This window comes from Phyllobates terribilis, unplaced genomic scaffold (genome assembly GCF_046119375.1).
Source record: "Phyllobates terribilis strain yellow unplaced genomic scaffold, ASM4611937v1 Scaffold_61__1_contigs__length_8056638, whole genome shotgun sequence".
NCBI classification, from domain to species: domain Eukaryota; kingdom Metazoa; phylum Chordata; class Amphibia; order Anura; family Dendrobatidae; genus Phyllobates; species Phyllobates terribilis.
Genome location: NW_027362821.1, coordinates 1,911,369 through 1,934,297, shown reverse-complemented (window position 1 = coordinate 1,934,297; position 22,929 = coordinate 1,911,369). Strand labels below are relative to the sequence as shown.

The following is a 22,929-nucleotide window of genomic DNA, read 5'->3' as shown; positions in this document are numbered from 1 at the left end:
TCAGTAACGTCCTTCAGTGCCCACTTTGATGCCCATTTTTGTGCCAGTTTTATGACATTTGTAGCTGCTTTTAAGCGTTTTCACATCAGGGCACCTCGCTGCAATATATATTTTTTTCATTTATTTGTCTATTTTTTGCAATTAAACCTGTAAAAAACAGCAAAAAAGAAATTGCCGAATAAGAAACCAACTTCAGCCCCGAATAAGAAACCAACTTCAGCTTCGTCTCCTGACCCCACACATAAACTTCAGCTCATCCAGCACCATGACAACCAGCACAGCAGAGTCCTGCATCCACTGAGGCCCCTGATCATGTGACCCCTGACTCCTCCCCTCCTCTGACCTCATCACAGGTCCTGTGTGCACAGAGCAGCCATATATGTGGTGGCGGCTCAGCAGGTGGAGGTATGTGGAGACCCCCCATTACTGGGGCAGGGGGCATTAACCCCTTCAGCACGGAGACTCCTTTGGGATCTTCTGTTCCCCCTTTATAAGAATCATAAGGTTTTTGTTCTGTTTCCTGTAATAGATGCATACGACCCAACTATGGAGATAGGAAGGGAGGAAACGTATTGTTCTCATAGTACAGGACCCCTTTACTGGCCCCACGTAGTGTAATGCCCTCATTATGCCCCTTATGCAGGATGTATGATGCCCCCCACAGTGTAATGCCCCCATTATGCCACTTATGCAGGATGTATGATGCCCCCCACACAGTGTAATGCCCCCATTATGCCCCTTATGCAGGAAGTATGATGCCCCCCACACAGTGTAATGCCCCCATTATGCCCCTTATGCAGTATGTATGATGCCCCCACGCAGTGTAATGCCCCCATTATGCCCCTTATACAGGATGTTTAATGCCCCCATTATGCCCCTTATGCAGGATGTATGATGCCCCCCACACAGTGTAATGGCCCCATTATGCCCCTTATGCAGTATATATGATGCCCCCACACAGTGTAATGCCCCCATTATGCCCCTTATGGAGTATGTATGATGCCCCCCACACAGTTTAATGCCCCCCGTTATGCCCCTTATGCAGGATGTATGATGCCCCACACAGTGTAAAGTCCCCATTATGTCCCTTATGCAGTATGTATGATGCGCCACACAGTATAATGTTCCCCCAGTACCGCCTGAGGTCCTGCAGTTGGAATAATTCCTCTGGAATTGGTTTTCCTTTGGCTGCTCCCCTACATATAGACCCTCGAGCATGTATACATGCATGTAGGGGAGCAGGCCTTACTAGATAGCGAGGCTTTGTACAGTGATATACCACATGAGGATGGTATCAAAGGAGTAAGACATTTCTTGAAATTGAGATCAATAGAGTGTAGCAGACATAATGACTTCATGGAGGATCTTCTAAAATTCACTCTTACTCATAACTCCTTTCTATTTGACAGGAAGTACTTCCACCAGCTAGGGGTACTGCGATGGGGAGCCCCTGTGCCCCCTCATATGCTAACTTATCCCTGGACTGGTGGGAGGAATCCTCAATATTCAGGGATGATCATAAGTGATGTGATCCATATATTGGGGTATGCAAAAAGAAAAGGGAAAGGGCGCATGTGTAGACTCACAGGTCTATTTATATAAATTAAAAAGTGCCAGTGCACTCACCTGTGATGGTTGTGTACGTCTACACAACCAAGATTAAGCGTGTTATTAATGAGGCTCCAGGTCACCTCTCTCTATTTGTAGTACCGTCCTATCGGTGTTTGCATCGCAACTCCGTGCTCCTCGGATGGTCACACGATCCTGCTGGACCAGATGCCACGTCACCGCAGGTCCTCAGTTGTTTATCCCGTATGGAGATATTTCTTATGTAAACAATGGTGCAGCGGTCTCAGGGAGCGCCAAAGGAATACTGGACAATTTATTAGATGATAACCGACCTTTATTCTTCCTCCAATACCACTGCCACAACGCGTTTCGACGGTCTAAGCCGTCTTCATCAGGTGGGGGTATGGTACAAATATATTGACTACATTTTTATCACCTGGTCAGGGACGAGTGAACAATCTTTTTCATTTGTCGGGGAACTCAACATCAATATAGTGGGCCTTAGATTTACATCTGATTTTAATTATAATAATAATTTTTATTTTTATAGCGCCAACATACTCCACAGCACTTTACAATTTTAGGGGGGACTTATACAGACAATACAGACTTTCCAGAATAAGCATAACTCAGATATTAAAAGGAGTGAGGGCCCTGCTCACAAGCTTACAGTCTATAAGGAAATAGGGGAGACACAAAAGGTAAAATGTACATATATTGTATAATACAGCCTTAGTATACTAAATAGGGTAAGTACATAACACTACATGAACTGGTCCCCAGCCAGTATGTGTACAGTACAGGCAGAGGCTATTCAGTGCATGGATGGTATGAGCAGGATTTTGAAGAAAATTTTAATATGGGCCAAACTGAGACAGTTAGATAAGTGTGTTGAGGTGATAGGCCAGTCTAAATAAATGGGTTTTTATGGATTTAAGTTTTAAGTCATTAGCAGAATGGAGGGCACGGGTGGTAGACTGAGACGAGGGAGGTGATGTAGGGCGGTGCTGAATCGTGGATAGCTTTGTGGGTAAGAGCAATAAGTTTATATTGAACTCTGTATTGGATGGGCAATCAGTGCAATGACTGGCACAGGGAAGAGACATCGTTGTGTCGGTTGGTGAGGAATATGACCCTGACTGCTGCGTTCAGGACGGATTGGAGAGGGGAAAGTTTAGAAAGAGGGAGACCAATAAGTAAAGAGTTGCAATAGTCCAGACTAGAATGAATAAGAACTACAGTAAGAGTTTTTACCGAGTCAAAGGTAAGAAAAGTTCTGATTCTAGAGATGTTTCTGAGGTGTAGATGACACGAGCGAGTGAGTGATTTGATGTGAGGAGTGAAGGAAAGATCTGAATCAAGTATGACCCCAAGACAGCGGGCTTGTTGCTCGCGAGTAATGATAGAGTCACAAACGGAGATGGCAATATCAGGCATAGATAGGTTAGTGGAGGGAGGAAATACGAGTAGTTCAGTTTTTGACAGATTCAATTTTAGACAGAGGGAGGACATAGTGTTAGAGACAGAGGAAAGACAATTACTGGTATTTTGTATTAATGCAGGGGTGATGTCCGGAGAAGAGGTGTATAATTGGGTGTCATCAGCATAGAGATGGTACTAAAAACCGAATCTGCTGATTGTTTGTCCAATAGGAGCTGTGTATAAGGAGAAAAGAAGGGCCTCTAGGACTGATCCTTGAGGAACCCCGACAATAATGGAAAGGGGAGAAGAAGAGGAGCCAGCAAAAGACACTGTGAAGGAGCGGTCAGAGAGGTAGATCCACAATGTCGAAAGCTGCAGAGAGATCCAGGAGAATCAGCAGGGAGTAGCGACCATTAGATTTGGCTGTTAGTAGATCATTAGAGATTTTAGTGAGTGCAGTTTCAGTATAATGTAAAGAGCGGAAACCAGATTGTAAAGGGTCAAGAAGGGAGTTATCTGAGAGATAGCGGATTAGACAGGAGTGGACCAGTCGTTCCAGGAGTTTAGAAGTAAAGGGAAGATTGGAAACAGGTCTGTAGTTAGCAGCACAGTTCTGGTCGAGGGATGGTTTTTTAAGTAATGGATGTATGCTGGAGTGTTTAACCCCTTTATGACCCAGGGCGTATTAGTACGTATCCCTTGGCCTTATAGGCCTGATACGTATTAATACGCCCTGGCGATTTCGCCCGCACACAAGCGGTGCGGGCGAGATCGCCGCCGGGTGTCAGCTGATTGTTACAGCTGACACCCAGTGCTACTGTATGTGCAGGGAGCGGTCCTGCACCGCTCCCGGCACATTAACCCCCGAAATGCTGCGATCGAAATCGATCGCAGGATTCCGGTGGCAAGAGGAGATAAGCGCGATATTTACCTTCTCTGCCGGCGTCCATCGGCTTCTGAGTCCGGTCCCGGATGTTTCCATGGTAACCTGACGTCATCAAGACAACATCTGGGACACAAGGAGGCAAGAAGTTGCTTTGGTTATGCACAGTGCACGACCAAAGTAACTTCACCCTGTTCAGCGCTGACAGGCTGCATGGCATGGGGAGCTGCTGCTTTCTATGCCATGCAGCCGATCAGGCTGCAAAAAGTGAAAGTCCCATACGTGAGATAATGTGAATAAGTAATAAAAATGTCAGAAAGTGAAAAAAAAAATATATATATAAAAAAAATGAAAAATAATAATAAAAAAAATATATATATTGTACCCATAAATAAATAATCTTATGAAAAAACACAAAAAACAATAAAAGTACACATATTTGGTATCGCCGCGTCCGGAACTACCTGGCTTATAAAACTGCCCTGCTAGTTAACCCCTTTAGTGAACACGATATAAAAAATAAATAAAAAACGAAACATAAAACGATGCTTTATCATCATACCGCCAAACAAAAAATGGAATAAAACGCGATCAAAAAGACAAATGTAAATAAAAATGGTATTGCTGAAAACGACATCTTGTCCCGCAAAAAACAAGCCACCATGCAGCTCCAACGGCCGAAAAATAAAAAAGTTATAGCTCTCAGAATAAAGAGATGCAAAAACAATTCTTTTTTTCTATAAAATAGTTTTTATTGTGTAAAAGCACCAAAATATAAAAAAATATATAAAAGTAGTACCGCTGTAACATACTGACCCAAAGAATAAAGCTACCTTATCAGTTTTACCACACGCAGAACGGCATAAAAAAACACTCAAAAAAACAATTCCTGAATTGTTGGTCTTTGTTCATTCTGCCTTCTAAAAATCAGAATAGAAAGCAATCAAAAAATGTCACATGCCCAAAAATGGTACCAATAAAAACGTCAACTTGTCCCGCAAAAAACAAGCCATCACATGACTCTGTCGGCTGAAATATGGAAAAATATGGCAATGTAAAAACTAGTCTGCAATAAAATGCGTCTTTTAGTGTGTGACAGCTGTCAATCATAAAAAACCGATACGAATCTGGTATCACTGTAATTGCACCGACCTGAAGAATAAAGTCGTCTAATCACTTATACCGCACGAGGAACGGCGTAAAAAATAAACTTTAGGGTTGTGCTGGGGTTAGGGTTGGGGTTGGGGTTAGGGTTGTGCTAGGGTTAGGGTTGTGCTGGGGTTAGGGTTGGGGTGGGGCTAGGGTTGGGGTTGGGCTAGGGTTAGGGTTGGGTTAGGGTTGTGCTAGGGTTGGGGTTGGGCTAGGGTTATGGTTGGGCTAGGGTTATGGTTGGGCTAGGGTTGGGTTGGCCTAGGGTTAGGGTTGGGCTAGGGTTAGGGTTGGGCTAGGGTAAGGCTAGGGTTAAGGTTAGGCTAAGGTTTGGGTTAGGCTAGGGTTAGAGTTGGGCAAGGGTTGGGCTAGAGTTATGGTTGGGCTAAGGTTAGGGTTGGGATTATTTCAGAAGTAAAGGAAAAAAATGACGACGATATGGTGACTAATGTTGAGCGCAAATGCTCGCTACTTGAGTTTGCATCGGCTGCTCTGGTATGCACCGATTATAGCGGGTGCTTGGGTGACATGCTCGAGTCTCCTTCACAAATGTTTTGCATTTGTTATACAGCCAAAAAAACCTTGCGGGGATTGCCTGCCATGCACGAGCGATCCTCGCATGTGTTTTTAATAACCGTGAAACATGCGGGGCGGGGACTAGAGCATGTCACTCGAGCACCCACGATACATGGTGCATATCTAAGCACCCAATGCAAACTCAAATAGCGAGCACTTGCACTCAAGACTAATGACAAGTTATTCAATATGATGACCTAATGTTATCAAATTCTGTGTCGTACCTCTGGGTTATAAATGTTCACTATACCACTTGATAAAATCCTTGAGGGGTGTAGTTTCCAAAATGGGGTCACTTGTGGGGGGTTTCCACTATTTAGGCACATCAGGGGCTCTCCAAACGCGACATGGTATCCACTCTCGATTCCAGCCAATTTTGCGTTCAAAAAGTCACACAGTGACACCCCACATATGGGGTATTGGCGTACTCAGGAAAAATTGCACAACAGTTTTTTGGGGTCCATTTTATCCTCTTACCCTTGTGAAAATAAAAAAAATGGGGCTAAAACATAATTTTTGTGGAAAAAGTTTGATTTTTTTATTTTCACAGCTCCATGTTATAAACTTCAGTAAAACACTTGGGGGTTCAGGGTGTTCACCACACATCTAAATAAGTTCCCTGAGGGGTCTAGTTTCCAAAATGGTGTCACTTGTGGGGGTTTCCACTGTTTAGAGACTTCAGGGTCTCCCAGAACGCGACATGGCGTCCGCTAATTATTCAAGCAAATGTTACATTCAAAAAGTCAAATGGCGCTCCTTCCCTTCTGAACCCTGCCGTATGCCCAAGCAGTGGTTATCCCCCACATATGGGGTATCTGCCTACTCAGGAGAAATTGCACGACAAACTGCATGGTGCAATTTCTCCTGGTACCCTTATGAAAATGCAAAATTGGGGGCTGAAAAACATTTTTGTTTAAAAAGTGTGAAAATTTTATTTTATTTTTATTTTATTTTTACGGTGCAATGTTATAAACTTCAGTAAAACACTTGGGGGTTCAGGGTGTTCACCACACATCTAGATAAGTTCCCTAAGGGGTCTAGTTTCCAAACTGGAGTCACTTGTGGGGGGTTTCCACTGTTTAGGCACATCAGGGGCTCTCCAAACGTAACATATCGTCCACTAATTATTCAAGCAAATTTTACATTCAAAAAGTCAAATGGCGCTCCTTCCCTTCCGAGCCCTGCTGTGCGCCCAAACAGTGTTTTTTCCTCACATATGGGGAATCTGCGTGCTCAGGGGAAATTGCACAACAAATTTTGGGGTCCATTTTTTGTTACAAAATTGTGCTGATGTAAAGTAGACATGTGGGAAATGCTATTTATTAACTATTTTGTGTAACACATCTCTCTGATTTAAGGGCATAAAAATTAAAATTTTGAAAATTGTGAAATTTTCAAAATTTTTGCCAAATTACCGTTTTTTTTCACAAATAAACGCAAGTGATATCGAAGAAATTTTATGACTATCATGAAGTACAATATGCCACAAAAAAACAATCTCAGAATCAGCGGAATCCGTTGAAGCATTCCAGAGTAATTCCCTCAAAGTTACAGTGGTCAGAATTGTAAAAATTGGCCTGGTCATTAATGTGCAAACCACCCTCGGGTGTAAAGGGGTTAAATAAAGGAGGGAAAAATCCAAGATGAGAGGTAGAGGTAGAATATTTTAGTTAGATGAGTGGTGGCAGCTGGAGAAAGGGACTGAAGGAGATGTGAAGGAATAGGGTCACTGGTGCAGGTGGTAGAGTGAGAGGAAGCAAGGAGCCTTGTCACTTCTTCTTCCATGATTGGTTCGATGTCCAAAAATGAGCAAGATGCAGTGTGGGAGGAAGGAGCATGCATAACATTTGGGTATTGACAGAAAATTTCCTGTCGGATATATTGTCAATTTATTCTTTGAAATAATTGGCTAGATCGTCAGTGCTGAGGTCGGTGGTTGGGGCCTGTGCTGTTTGATTAAGGAGAGAGTGAAAAGTGTCAAACAGGTGTTTAGGATTATTGGACCATGAGATGATGAGGTTGTTAAAATAAGTTTGTTTGGAGAGGTGAAGGGCGGAGTTATAGGTTTTAAGCAGAAATTTATAATGGAGGAAATCTTCGGCCTCATTAGATTTTATCCACAGCCGTTCGGCACACCTGGCGCACCGCTGTTTGCAGCGTGTTCCAGGGTTCTCGCCGTCTGTGCCGAGTTGTTCTCTGTGTAGGAGGTGCTCCTTCATCCAGGGCGCATTGCAATGTTTCGTTGTAATGCTTCAGTGCAGAGTCAGGGCATGAGAGGGAGGAGATTGAGGCCAAAGATGATTGCAACGTTTTCATAAATTTCTGGGTGTTGATGTCATGTATATTTCTATAAGTGTGGAAAGTGGGGGTGTCTTTAGCAGGGTGACAGTTCTTGACAGAGAATGAAAGAAGGTTGTGATCAGAGAGCAGAAGAGGAGAGTTAGTAAAGTCATGTATCGAACAGAGTCGGGCGAAGATCAGGTCAAAGAGTATTTCCATCTTCATGTGTAGGAGAATTAGTAAGCTGTGAAAGGCCGAAGGAGGAAGTTAGCGATAAAAGATGAGCGGCAGATGGGGAGAGGGAATCGCCTATTGGGATGTTAAAGTCTCCCATGATGAGGGTGGGGATGTCATAGGATAGAAAGTTTGAAAGCCAAGTGGCAAAGTGATCCACAAACTGACGGGAGGGGCCCGGAGGGCGATACACAACCACCACTCGCAGGGAGAAGGGCCAGTAGAGTCTGACTGTGTGGGCCTCAAAAGAAGGGAAGATAAGTGAGGGTACTGGGGGGATAACCTGAAAAGTACATTTTGTTTAAAGGAGCAGACCAACACCAATTATTACCAGTTGCCTTTCCTGTATGTGCTTATCAAGAAAGATTGTAATGGGACCCTAGGGACACTCATCTACCATAAACCTTCAAGCACTAATAAACTATTGAAGTGGGATAACCACCATCCCCATCCCCATAAATAGAGGAAAACCCAAGGGCCAATTTTTACTGTTGAGAAGGTACTGCTCGAATGTCACATATTTTAATATACAGGCAATAGACCTGAACACCAGATTAAGGGATGAAGGGTACTCGTGGTACATTTTGGATTCCGCATCATCGTTTGCAGAAAAATGGTTTTATCCATCAGCTTATCTTTTTCTCATTCAGATCTTTAAAATACCGGATCCTCTCAGTGAAGGTCGTCTATATATGAAAATTGTCCTGATTTATCCAGGAAAATGATGGACAAGATGGTGGAGAGGATATTACACCTCACCCTAGAGATCCTCTACCGGCTTACTGGAGAGGTGAGAGATTCTGATGACGTCACATTACATCATTCTTATCTATGGGAATAACAGATGGACAGAACTGGAGAGGTGAGGACTCTGGAAATGTCTGTAGTGATATTTATTAAAGTGTCTCTCCATAACAGGATTACACAGTAGTGAAGAAGACCTCTAGTGGGCACTGTCAGGACGCTGTGTCTGAGGGATGGGGAAGACCCCTGAGCCCAATCATGGGGCCTCCACCTCACCCCCTGATACATGAGGACATCAATGACCAGAAGATCCTAGAACTCATCTACAAGATGATTGAGCTGCTGACTGGAGAGGTGACACTGCTGGGAATGCTGGGACATTATACAGTAACGCTATGAAGAGATCGGGGGGATGACGGTATCATTGTATGTTTCAGGTTCCTATAAGGTGTCAGGATGTCGCCGTCTATTTCTCCATGGAGGAGTGGGAGTATTTAGAAGGACATAAAGATCTGTACAAGGACGTCATGATGGAGGTTCCCCAGTCCCTCACATCACCAGGTAATAGAGAGGACTAAATACACATGGCCTTTACTGTATGTAAAGAATGAATCCAGTCCCTGTATGTGTTTCCTCCAGATCTATCCAGTAAGAGGACAACATCAGAGAGATGTCCCCGTCCTCTTCTTCCACAGGACTGTAAACAAGAAGATCCCAATGTTCCTCAGGATCATCAGGTAGATGGAGAGAAGGTGTCATGTGATCTCTCCTATGATGTGCAGACAGCTGTGAAGGTCTTGTGCTCAGTCTTGTTTTATCCACCATTATTATGTTTTATATTTGTGTAATGAGAACGGTGGAGATGGCAGGATTAGAGCCGATCATAGATGGGACTTCTCCATCTGTCTCTGACTTTTATAATATTTGTTTCAGGGTGAAGATCTGACCCATATTAATACTACAGAGACATATGTGAGGGGTGATGAGCGGTGTAAAGAGGAGATTCCTACATATGACCACCCAGGTGAGTAGTAACCACTAAATGCAGAGAAGTCACAGATTCTTCTCAGTCACCAGCTGTGGCTGCTTTATCGGTGGTGTAGTCCGGCTGTATCACAATCGTGTGATCACCATTTTGCCGCTAGAGCATAACATTCTCCTCCGTCCGAAAATATTCAAATTACTTTGTGTAATTGTGAAAGCCCTTTTCTATAGAACTTACAACCTGGAGGATCCACCCACCCCTTGGGATTAGGAGACGCTGATTCTTACCTGCCTAGATCTGTAAACTACAAAGTCAAATGATAGCGTACGTAGAATGTGCTGACAAGTGAGAAAATCACTTGAAGAAAAGTATTATGATGAGCCTGTAAGAGAAAGCGGAGGGTAATGATGCTGTTGGCTTCCTAGAACCCTGATATCTTATTGGATGAATCTACCTTCTCTCCCTTCTGTGCTCCTGAATGTGCTCATATGGTCCCTACAAGACCAGGTCCAGTCTTTATGACCAAACCTCCCTTTTATTATTGACAACATTAAATGTGCAGTGAGGCCAAGTGTGAATTTCTGTACAATAACAACAGAGTTTCCCTTTATTTTGACTTTTCAATTTCTTTTTAAACCAACTAACTTCAAACCAGATTGTGATAAACTATACAGAAAACATTACACCTGTGCCATGATATATCTCTAAGCTGTGCGTGGCTGATGGCTGTAATATACATTTATTCACGCCTGCAGGAGATGTGTTGGCATGGCTCGAGCCCTGGTTTCATAGATTCACTCCACGTCATAAATAGTATTGAGCGAATTTGTTCGGCATTTCAAATTCAGGTTCGTGTTCGGGGTTCCGGCTTGTTCGAGCCAAATGGTCCACCATAAATGAGTGCAACTCCAGTTTAGTGTTGGATTTCTCCCTTCATACATACGTTGTTGTTGGGGATGTTACATGTCTGTATATTCTTTCTTTTTTTTACAAGTTCATTCTGTATGATAGTTTCATTGTCGTTGGATCGGCATACCCCACTTATGTGACTCTGTAACTCCCTGGTAGTCTTTCAAAAATATCTCCATTGCCTCTTCCAAATGCCTGAGATCTAAATTTAAGACGCCTCAGCTCTGCACTATTATAAAAAGTTCACCTTAAATGTGTAATATTTCTTCTTGGCACTCATCTGACAGAAAATATTGTCCCTTACGATAGTTTAGATTCCCAAGAGCCACCGAGCCCCATACTCCAATTACCCCAGAGAGGTTTCACCACTAGTTACTCGTTTTTCTCTGATGAAGACTGTTGAGTTTGATAATTTCAGTAGATGTTTTATTGTCTGTAGACAAAGTTTTTGACTTCAGTAATCCTCTGATTTAACCCCTTCTTGCAGCCAGTTCTGCGTTCCTAATCAGGCCCCATTTTTCAAATCTGACGTTTGTCACTTTATATGGTGATAACTTTGGAATTCTTCACAAAGGATAATAGGAAACAAATGGACCTTACAAATTATTTTCCAACTTCTCTTGAATCTGACAATACCCTATATACGCTTGTACACTACTGTCTGGGCACATGGCAGGTTAAAAAGGGAAGGAGCGACATTTAGCTATTAGGAATGCAGATTTTGCTGGAATAGTTCGCAGACACAATGTATTTGGGGCGCTGTTTATGGTCACCTGGAAGCCCCAAAGATGGCTACCATGAACAGGCTTGCCTTATCTACCCCGTTTATAGATTTCACAAATTATTTTGCTCATCACCCTTTAACCCTCTACATAGATCTGGACTAACACAGAGACCCCTAGGTTTGGGCCACAGTGTTACCTGCTGTTCTGTGGAAATAGATGGGAAGAAGAATAGTCAGGTATCCGGATCAGAACCAAGAGGATAGAGAAAATACAAAATCAGAAGACACAAAAGTAGTCAGTAAACGGGCCGAGGTCACAACAGAAACAAATACACAAGCCGGGAGCTGAGTACAGAGGACTGAATCAGAGGAGAACAAGGCTGTATCTGGCAGCTCCCGGCAATATGCTTCCAGCTTTAGTAGGGTGCGGTGCTTTCCAAATGGCTGAAGCAGGGAGCAGATTACTCCAGCTGGACAGCACATACACCCATACTGCCAGACTGAATGGTACTACAGGTCCCAGGCACCCTTATCTTAGTGGTGGACAGAGCCTGCACCGCCCAGAGCTTCTGGTTCAGATGTCTCCTCCATCACCAGCGCTGCCTGCAGGATGAATAAGGCAGCGCCTAGTGACAAAAGCAGATGTCACACAAGTTAAAGCAGGAGAAGTAGATGTCCCAGAGGAGATGGGAAACACCTTTTGCAGAAGCCCTAATATAACAAAATGGCAGAAAACCAGAGCAGTAGAAATCCCCATAAAGTGACTCCATTTTGGAAATTATAACCCTCAGTGAAATAATCTATAGGAGTAGTGACTATTTTGACTACACAGTCACTTTCCGGAAATTAGCACGCAGTGGATGTTGGAGAGTGAAAATTGCAAATATGCCATTTTATTACCCAACACATAGTGCCCAGATTGTGCTCCAGGAGACATACACCGTAAATTAAGTGGGTTCTTCTCACTATAGTAATGTCATATACATGGATGCTAAATGTGGTTTGGGCGCACTGCAAGGCTAAGAAGCGAGGGGGAGATCTGACTTTGGGAGAGCGGATATTGCTGGATTGGTTTATGGAAGCCATGTTGTTTTTCAAGAGCCTTTGAGCCACTAATAATGTGGAAACCTCTGTTTTTCCATTGACAGATGATGGACCTGAGTGGGGGCTTCTTTTTTTGTGAGATGAGTAGAAGTTTTTATTGGTATTATTTTTGCCTACATAACATTGTTTGGTGGCTTTTTATTCCATATTTAGAGGGAGAATGAACAAACAGTTGGACACCACGCTCTACTGGTTCATCCTATGAGGTTTTCTATTAGACTGTGAACGGTCATTCTGTCAATAACTTGCCATTCCTACAGGCATTTTAAGTACAATTAACACAAGAATCCCATAGAAAAATAAATAAAGATTGCATACCACTTCTAAATCAATCTAAACAAACACATCCCTGGGCTACATGCTAGTCCAGGAAAATGAAGAGATATATGCTCAAGTTTAAAAATCTATTTTAATAGACACAAATCTAAAAAATAGAGGAAAATTTAAAATATTTAAAATATTCCTCTATTTTTTCGATTTGTGTCTAATAAAATAGATTTTTAAACTTGAGCATATATCTCTTCATTTCCCTGGACTAGCATGTAGCCCAGGGATGTGTTTGTTTAGACATTTTAAATAGAAATGTTCAAAAATATAAATTTCAAGGATATTTTAATCAAAATTAATAATTGTTTTTTTTTCTTGGCAGATGATTGTACCAGGAGATCGGAGGGACAGGAGATTTTTAAATCTGATGATCTTGAGATCCCACAGGATACAATTGAAGTGAATGCCATTACTCCAGATATACCATCATCCCTTCACAGTAAACATCAATCATCTGATCCTAAGAAACAGGTCCTATCTTCTGATTCATTACCGACTACTAAGGAAAATCAAAATAAAATAAGCATTAAAAAACTAACTGCTCCTAAAGCAAAGAAATCATTTTCACGTTCAGAAAATGGAAATAGTTTTACCCTCGGAAAGTCTATTCTTAAACATCAAAAAATACACACAGCGGACAATAGATTTTTTAGTTCCAAATGTGGAAAATATTTTAATCAGAAATCAGTTTTCGTTAATCACCAGAGAACTCACAAAGGGGAGAAGCCTTTTTCATGTTCAGAATGTGGGAAATGTTTTAACCGGAAAGCGAATCTTGATATCCACCAAAGAACTCACACAGGGGAAAAGCCTTTTTCATGTTCAGAATGTGGGAAATGTTTTAACCAGAAATCAGGTTTGATTATACACCAGAGAACCCACACAGGGGAGAAGCCCTTTTCCTGTTCAGAATGTGGGAAATGTTTTAACCAGAAATCAGTTTTTGTTAATCACCAGAGAATCCACACACGGGAGAAGCCCTTTTCCTGTTCAGAATGTGGGAAATGTTTTAACCATAAATCATGTTTGATTAAGCACCAGAGAATTCACACAGGGGAGAAGCCCTTTTCCTGTTCCGAATGTGGGAAATGTTTTAACCAGAAATCATTTTATGTTAATCACCAAAGAACCCACACAGGGGAGAAGCCTTTTTCATGTTCAGAATGTGGGAAATGTTTTAACCAGAAAGCGCATCTTGATAACCACCAGAGAACCCACACAGGGGAGAAGCCTTTTTGTTGCTCAGAATGTGAGAAATGTTTTAACCAGAAAGCGCATCTTGATAACCACCAGAGAACCCACACAGGGGAGAAGCCCTTTTCCTGTTCAGAATGTGGGAAATGTTTTAGCCAGAAATCAGGTTTGATTAAGCACCAGAGAATCCATACAGGGGAGAAGCCTTTTTCTTGTTCAGAATGTGGGAAATGTTTTAATTGTAAAATAATTCTTGATAGCCACCAGAGAACTCACACAGGGGATAAGCCTTTTTCCTGTTTAGAATGTGGGAAATGTTTTAACCAGAAATCAGGTTTGATTAAGCACCAGAGAACCCACACAGGGGAGAAGCCCTTTTCTTGTTCAGAATGTGGGAAATGTTTTAATTGTAAAATGATTCTTGATAGTCACAAGAGAACCCACACAGGGGAGAAGCCCTTTTCCTGTTCAGAATGTGGGAAATGTTTTAACAAAAAATCAGTTTTGGTTAATCACCAGAGAACTCACACAGGGGAGAAGCCCTTTTCCTGTTCAGAATGTTGGAAATGTTTTAACCAGAAATCAGCTTTGGTTAAGCACCAGAGAACTCACACAGGGTAGAAGCCTTTTTTCTAATCTTTTTTTTAATCCAATATATTTTTATTGAAATTTTCTTCATTAGTTTTTTTTTTACAAAACAAGAAACTAGTACATACAATAAAAAATAACATACCATAGGGATGACATACATGCATCTCTCCTATATATCCTTTCAGCTTGCCCATTACCGTCTAATAACTTGCAGTTACTATATCTTACAATTAACATTCCACATTCTTGAAATCTCTTATATAACCATAATATTGTAATAAACATTATAATCCTATACACATATAGGTGTGCTATATTACCCATACCACATGTTAAGGAATTCCAATACACATTAGAATGAAACATTAGACCTCGCCAATACCCCCCTTCCCCTATAAGTCAAATTGTCTCTCCAACAATAACCCCCTTGATGGCATTCCAGGTGTATCCAACCATAAGCCCTATATTTTCTCAAATTTATTAATTCAGTTTTGTTTTTTATATACCCCTTTTTCTAATCTGATAATATTTATTTATCCTATTTTTGAGTTCACTAATTTCTGGAGGCGAGGGGTTAATCCATTTGGATGCAATGTTTCCTAGCTTGAAATAAAATACGTGAAATCCCTATTGAAATTGGGTGAAATTCCACATCATCCTCTAATATACCTAATAGGCATTTTTTGGTCTGGTTGAATATCTATTTTATATACCCTCTTTATAATAGACAGAACTCCTTCCCAGTATTTACCTAACTCCCGGCATTCCCATAGCGGATGTAATAGGCCCGCAGCATCCATTTTACATCTTGGACATTCAGCAGCAGTCCGATATCCTATGTTACATAGGAATCTAGGCGTCTTATATTTCCTATGTATTAATATGATCTGGGAGAATCTCTGAGCCTCATGTAAAGATAATTGGGGTACCAGTTCTAATACCGCTCTCCATTGATCCTCAGAAATTGGACCTATATCTCCATCCATTTTTGTCTAGCTGGAGAAGGAAATATTTTTAAATAATTATCAAGAAGGATTCAGTAAATATCAGAAATACGACCCTTAGTATTTCCCTTCTCTAATACCAACTTAACAAAAGTATTATTTTCTACCCAAAAGGGAGTCCATCTTGATTGTGCATTAAATGAATGCCGAAACTGTACAGTCATGGCCAAAAGTTTTGAGAATGACACCAAAATTATATTTTCACATGATCTGCTGGCCTCTGGTTTTTATTAGTGTTTGTCTGATGTTTATATCACATACAGAAATATAATTGCAATCATATTATGAGTACCGATAGGTTATATTGACAGAATGAGTTAATGCAGCAAGTCAATATTTGCAGTGTTGCCCCTTCTTCTTCAAGACCTCTGTAATTCTCCCTGGCATGCTCTCAATCAACTTTTGGACCAAATCCTGACTGATAGCAGTCCATTCTTGCATAATCAATGCTTGCATTTTGCCAGAATTTGTTGGTTTTTGTTTGTCCACCCGTCTCTTGATGATTGACCACAAGTTCTCAATGGGATTAAGATCTGGGGAGTTTCCAGGCCATGGACCCAAAATCTCTATGTTTTGTTCCATGAGCCATTTAGTTATCACCTTTGCTTTATGGCAAGGTGCTCCATCATGCTGGAAAAGGCATTGTTGGGCGCCAAACTGCTCTTGGACGGTTGGGAGAAGTTGCTCTTGGAGGACATTCTGGTACCATTCTTTATTCATGGCTGTGTTTTTAGGCAAGACTGTGAGTGAGCCGATTCCCTTGGCTGAGAAGCAACCCCACACATGAATGGTTTCAGGATGCTTTACAGTTGGCATGAGACAAGACTGGTGGTAGCGCTCACCTCTTCTTCTCCGAATAAGCTGTTTTCCAGATGTCCCAAACAATCGAAAAGGGGATTCATCAGAGAAAATGACTTTGCCCCAGTCCTCAGTAGTCCACTCCCTGTACCTTTTGCAGAATATCAGTCGGTCCCTGATGTTTTTTCTGGAGAGAAGTGGCTTCTTTGCTGCCCTCCTTGAAACCAGCCCTTGCTCAAACAGTCTCCGCCTCACAGTGCGTGCAGAAGCACTCACACAAGCCTGCTGCCATTCCTGAGCAAGCTCGGCACTGCTGGTAGTCCGATCCTGCAGCTGAAACAGTTTTAAGATACGGTCCTGGCGCTTGCTGGTCTTTCTTGGGCGCCCTGGAGCCTTTTGACAACAAGCTCTCTCCTTGAAGTTCTTGATGATGCGATAGATTGTTGACTGAGGTGCAATCTTTGTAGCGGCGATACTCTTCCCTGTTAGGCCATTTTTGTGCAGTGCAATGATGGCTGCACGTGTTTCTTTAGAGATAACCATGGTTAACTGAAGAGAAACAATGATACCAAGAACCAGCCTCCTTTTAAAGTGTCCAGTGATGTCATTCTTACTTAATCATGACTGATTGATCGCCAGCCCTGTCCTCATCAACACCCACACCTGTGTTAATGGATCAATCCCTAAAACGATGTTAGCTGCTCCTTTTAAGGCAGGACTGCAATGATGTTGAAATGTGTTTTGGGGGTTAAAGTTCATTTTCTGGGCAAATATTGACTTTGCAAGTACAGTAATTGCTGTTAAGCTGATCACTCTTTGACATTCAGGAGTATATGCAAATTGCCATTACAAAAAATGAAGCAGTAAACTTTGGAAAAATTACTATTTGTCTCATTCTCAATACTTTTGGCCATGACTGTAGATATTCATAGAATTGTTTATTTGTCAACACAAATTCCCTCTTTAATTCATCAAAGGACTTAAGTATCGTATCCCTTCACACAATATGTTTTATATCGTATATATTCCTTTATCCACCCAACTTCGAAATCCCTCTAATTTATAGAACTCTGCATATTTATTATTAAACCATATAGGTGTATATTCATTGCAGTCTCCTATTTCCATTATATCTTTACCCCTATCCCAGACCTTGTAGAGTAGAGCAAGTGTAGGGTATAGTGATTTCTTGTGTGTGAGGTCATTCAGTTTATCTATATGAATAGGAATATTCCACGGTGTCCTGAGGTAATTAACCCCTTAATACTATTTGGGTTTGCAGCGCTATGCCACCCACCCAAATGTTGCAATATAATATATTAGTGCATTAGGATTCGCCAATCCACCAGATTCCTCATCACTTTGAGGATATTCACATTTTATCCTAGCCGATTTCTTTTTAAAGATAAGACAATGAAACTTGCTATGAATTTTCTGAAAATGGGAATTATGGATCCAAATAGGGGCATTATGCAGAATGTATAAGAGCTGGGGCATCAATATCATTTTTAATAAGTTCCCTTTTCCTACAGCCGATAATGGTAATCTCCACTACGCATTGATTTTCTCTTTAACCCCTTAATGACCTTGGGATTTTCTGTTTTTGCATTTTTGTTTTTTGCCCACCTTGTTCCCAGAGCCATAAATTTCTTATGTTTCGGGCAGTATGGCCATGTGAGGGCTTTTTTTGGGGGGACGAGTTGTACTTTTGAATAACGCCATTGGTTTTACCATATCGTGTACTGGTAAACGGGAAAAAAAAATCCAAGTGTGGTGAAATTGCAAAAAAAGTGCAATTCCACAGTTGTTTTTCTTTTTTTTTACCACGTTCACTGAATGCTAAAACTGACCTGCCATTATTATTCTCCAGGTCATTACTAGTTCGTAGACACCAAACATGTACAGGTTCTTTTTTATTTAAGTGGTGAAAAAAATCCAAAGTTTGCTAAAAATAAATAAATAATAATAAAAAAAAAGGCGCCATTTTCCGAGACCCGTAGCGTCTCCACTTTTTGGGATCTGGGGCCGGGTGAGGGCTTAGTTTTTGCGTGCTGAACTGCTGGTTTTTATTGATACTATTTTGGGGTAGATCCGATGTTTTGATCGCCCGTTATTGCATTTTATTGCAATGTTGCGGCGACCAAAAAAACGTAATTCTGGCGTTTAGAATTTTTTTCTCGTTACGCCGTTTACCGATCGGATTAATTATTTTTTTATATTGATAGATCGGGCGATTCTGAACACAGTGTAACCAAATATATGTATGTATTTTTTTTATTATTTTATTTTGAATGGGGCGAAAGGGGGTAGATTTAAACATTTATATATTTTTTTAATATTTTTAAAAACATTTTTTTTTACACGTTTTGCTTTCTTCAATAGTCTCCTGTATGCAGCAGAAATGCTCTCTTGCTATGAGCACCGACCACTGGGCAGCGCTCATAGCAATCTAGAAATGACAACCACAGGGGTCTCCTGAAGACCCCGGGTTTTCATGCCAACCCATCGGTGACCCGCAATAATGTGACGGGGTCACTGATGGGCAGCGCTAACAACACGCTTCCCGGAAGTGCGAGTTAAATGCCGGTGTCAGAGATTGACAGCGGCATTTAACTAGTTGACAGCCATGATTCTACCCGCGGCTGTTGTGGGCACGTCAGGCACGTCAGCTGTATAAATCAGCTGACATGTGCCTGGTTCAGTGCGGGCTCAAGGCCGGAGCCTGTGCTGAACCGGGGGTCACTACCTTGTGCGTACTATTAAACACAAGTTTGGAAATGGGTTAGGCTGAGTTCACACGATGCGTATTTAATGCGTTTCCGCGGCGTTTTTGCAGTTGCGTAAACGCCGCTTAAACGCATGAAAAACGCATGGTAGAAGGGAAGCATGTGCTGTGCAATTAATTTTGCGTAAACGCGGCATTTTCGCCGCCATTGACTTGCGCCAATTCCGCAAGACTGCATCTGTACTTGCGTAATTGGTGCGTTCTAATGTGCGGATGGTACCCGGGTGTAGAGGAGAGGAGAGTCTCATCCACACCCAGGTACCATTAAAAAAGCTGTAAAACAAGAATAAAATAAAAAATATATATATACTTACCATCTGTCGGCCCGCGCAGCGCTCCTGCTTGGTTCCCAGCACTTGCAGTGAGTTGAAGGACCTGCGCTGACGTCAGAGTCATGTGACGGGTCACGTGACGCTGACGTCGGCAGGTCTTTCAATTCAAAGTTGCCGGCAGCCGGGAGAACGGAGTGAGCAGGACAGCGCGGGCCATCAGAGGGTAAAGTATACATTTATTTTTTATTTTTAGCATTCTCTCGGGTCACACTATATAAATCCATGCTGTTTGAATGGATTTATATAGTGTGACCTAGTTGTCAAGCACTTTCCAAGTGATGCTAAAATCGCCTGGAAAGCGCTTGTCAATCCACATGCGGAAACACATGTGGAAACGCATGTGAATCCGCATGTATTCCGCAGGAAAAACGCATGCACAATCTGCATGCGTTTTTTCTGCCAGGGAGATGCAGAAATGATGCAGAAATTTTCTGCTTCATTTCTGCATCGTGTGCACATACCCTTAAACTTTTCCAGAAGAAGATATAGAATCAGTGCAATGTAATCCGGAGATCTTCTTGTGATATTTATACTCCTTATTAGAATTTCTCAACCGTTTGTGTTCGTGTATGTTCTAATATGCTCGAATTAGGGATATCATCAAATGGTAGAATAACCGACTTATCCCGATTAATGGACAGTCCTGACCATTCACCAAACTCTCCAATAATGTTCAGGATAGGATCAATAGACTTCTGGATATCACCTAATGTACATATATAACTGTGTATTATACAATCACTGTATTTTATGTAGTGTGGGCACCCGCTTCTGCAGTGCCACCATGTAACCAATTGCTTGTGAAATAAAGGTTTATGACCGAACTCATGTTTGGTGTTTCTGATTATTCCCAAATGGTCTGCCATTCATATCCTAGCATAGATATGTCACCATCTTATTGGTACTAGACAATTGTCTGATATGTAGATACTTTCCTTTGATGTGATATATATTATTTGCTCTGTTAAATTTTTGTTGTGTTAACACCTTTACCCCCGAATGTGGTTTGCTCGTTAATGACCAGGCCAATTTTTACAATTCTGACCGCTGTCACTTTATTATGTAATTACTCTGGAACGCTTCAACGGATCCCCCTGATTCTGAGATTATTTTTTCATGACATATTGTACTTCATGATCGTGTTAAAATTTCTTCGATGTGACTTCAATTACTTTGTGAAAAAATCAGAAATTTGAATTTTCATGCCCTTAAATCAGAGAGATATGTCACACAAAATAGTTAATAAATAACATTTCCCACATGTCTACTTTACATCAGCACAATTTTTGAACCAAAATTTTTTTTTGTTAATAAGTTATAAGGGTTAAAAGTTGACCAGCGATTTCCCATTTTTCCAACATAATTTACAAAACCATTTTTCTTAGGGACCACATCACATTCGACGTGACTTTGAGGAACCTTTATGACAGAAAATAGACCCAATTTTTTATATTTTCGCAAGGGTAACAGGAAAAAATGGACCACAAAATTTGTGCAATTTCTCTTGAGCACATCGATACCCCATATGTGGGGGGAAACCACTTTTTGGGCGCACGGCAGGGCTCGGAAGGGAAGGAGCGCCATTTGGCTTTTTGAATGTAAAATTTGCATGAATAATTAGCGGACTCCTTGTTGCGTTTGGAGAGCCCCTGATTTGCCTAAATAGTGGAAACCCCCCCACAAGTGGCACCATTATGGAAACTAGACCCCTCAAGGAACTTATCTAGATGTATGGTGAGCATGCTGAACCCCCAGGTGCTTCTCAGAAGTTTGTAACGTAGAGCCGTGAAAATAAACAAATAAAACTTTTTCCACAAAAATGATCATTTAGCCCCAAATTTTTTATTTTCACAAGGGAAAGAGGAGAAAATGGACCCCAAAAACTGTTGTGCAGTTTCTTCTGAGTACGCCAATACCACAAATGTGGGGAAAAAACACTGTTTGGACACACGACAGGGTTCAGAACGGAAGGAGCGCTGTGTGACTTTATGAACGCAAAATTGTCTGGAATCGAGAGCGGACGGCATGTCGTGTTTGGAGAACCTCTGATGTGCCTAAACAATGGAAACCCCCCCACAAGTGACCCCATTTTGGAAACTACACCCTTCAAGGATTTTATCAATGGGTATAGTGAAAGTTTTGAACCCAGACGTACAACACAGAATTTTGATAACATTAGGTCATCATATTGAATGTCATTAGTCTTCAGCGCAAGTGCTTGCTACTTGAGTTTGCATCGGGTACTCAGGTGTGCACCAAGTATTAGTGTTGAGTGTAAGTGCTCGCTACTTGAGTTTGGATCGGGTGCTTGGGTATGCACCAAGTATCGCAGGTGCTCAAGTGACATGCTCGAGTCCCCGCTCGCATGTTTCACGGTTGTTAGACACCCAAAAAAAAACATGTGGGGATTGCTCGTGTATGGCAAGCAATCCCCTCGTGTTATTTTTGGCTGTATAACAGCCACGAAACATGCGGGGCAGAGACTCGAGCATGTCACCCGAGCACCCTCGATACTCAGAGCATACCCAAGCACCCGATCCAAACTCAAGTAGCGAGCACTTACACTCAACACTAATCGCCATATCGTCGTCATTTTTTTTTCTTTGCTATTGAAAAAATTCCAAACCTAACACAACCCTAAACCTACCCCGAGGGATCCATTCACTATAATGAAGCAGCAGAGTTACTCTGGCCTCTGTTTAGCGGTGTCCTTTTTTTCAGAGGTTCACAAAAGTGTGGCTACTGGCATTTTTATGCACATCTAATTAAAAGAGTGACACCGTGGGATCACAGGCCGGACGGCGTCCACGGTGCCTCCATCTGCCTCATTACAGGGAGTCTTCCGCAAGGGGTTCTGTCTGAATCATGTATTTCAGAGATTTACACAGAAGCCCTGGTGTAAGCCCTCAGAAAGCAGGATAAATGTGAGCAGAGCCTTACTACGATCTTTGGAAGGCAGAATTAAACTAATCAGCAGGTGAAGAATTGATCTTATTTTTTTATGCTGTTCCTCATGCGGTATAAGTGACTAGATGACTTTATTCTTCGGGTCGGTGCGATTTCAGCGAGACCAGATTAATATCTGGTTTTTATGATTGACAGCTGTCACTGACTAAAATACGCTTAAAGACTAGTTTTTGAATCGCCATATTTTGATAGCTATAATTTTTCTATATTTTGGCCGACAGAGTCATGTAAGGGCTTGTTTTTTGCGGGACGAGTTGACGTCTTTATTGGTATCATTTTCGGGCACGTGACATTTTTTGATCGCTTTCTATTCCGATTTTTTGGAGGCAGAATAAACAAAAGCCAACAATTC

General features: G+C 41.7%; 1 protein-coding gene across 1 annotated transcript; it reads left to right on the top strand.

Moving 5' to 3' along the window:
- Nucleotides 1-319: 319 nt before the first annotated feature.
- On the top strand, nt 320-20,426 carry LOC141192430 (uncharacterized). Its single transcript, XM_073661953.1, has 7 exons — nt 320-405; nt 8,764-8,903; nt 9,032-9,211; nt 9,295-9,418; nt 9,497-9,594; nt 9,791-9,881; nt 13,229-20,426. The coding sequence occupies exons 2-7, from the start codon at nt 8,835-8,837 to the stop codon at nt 14,719-14,721; spliced, it is 2,055 nt and encodes a 684-aa protein (XP_073518054.1). The 5' UTR covers nt 320-405; nt 8,764-8,834; the 3' UTR covers nt 14,722-20,426.
- The last annotated feature ends 2,503 nt before the right edge of the window (nt 20,427-22,929 follow it).

What these genes read in the sequence shown, in the direction of transcription:
- LOC141192430 (XM_073661953.1), top strand. Translation starts at nt 8,835, where the DNA reads ATGATGGACAAGATGGTGGAGAGGATATTACACCTCACCCTAGAGATC. An exon ending in CCAGTCCCTCACATCACCAG is followed by an intron (nt 9,419 to 9,496) that starts GTAATAGAGAGG and finishes TGTTTCCTCCAG; the next exon opens with ATCTATCCAGTAAGAGGACA. An exon ending in ATGTTCCTCAGGATCATCAG is followed by an intron (nt 9,595 to 9,790) that starts GTAGATGGAGAG and finishes TATTTGTTTCAG; the next exon opens with GGTGAAGATCTGACCCATAT.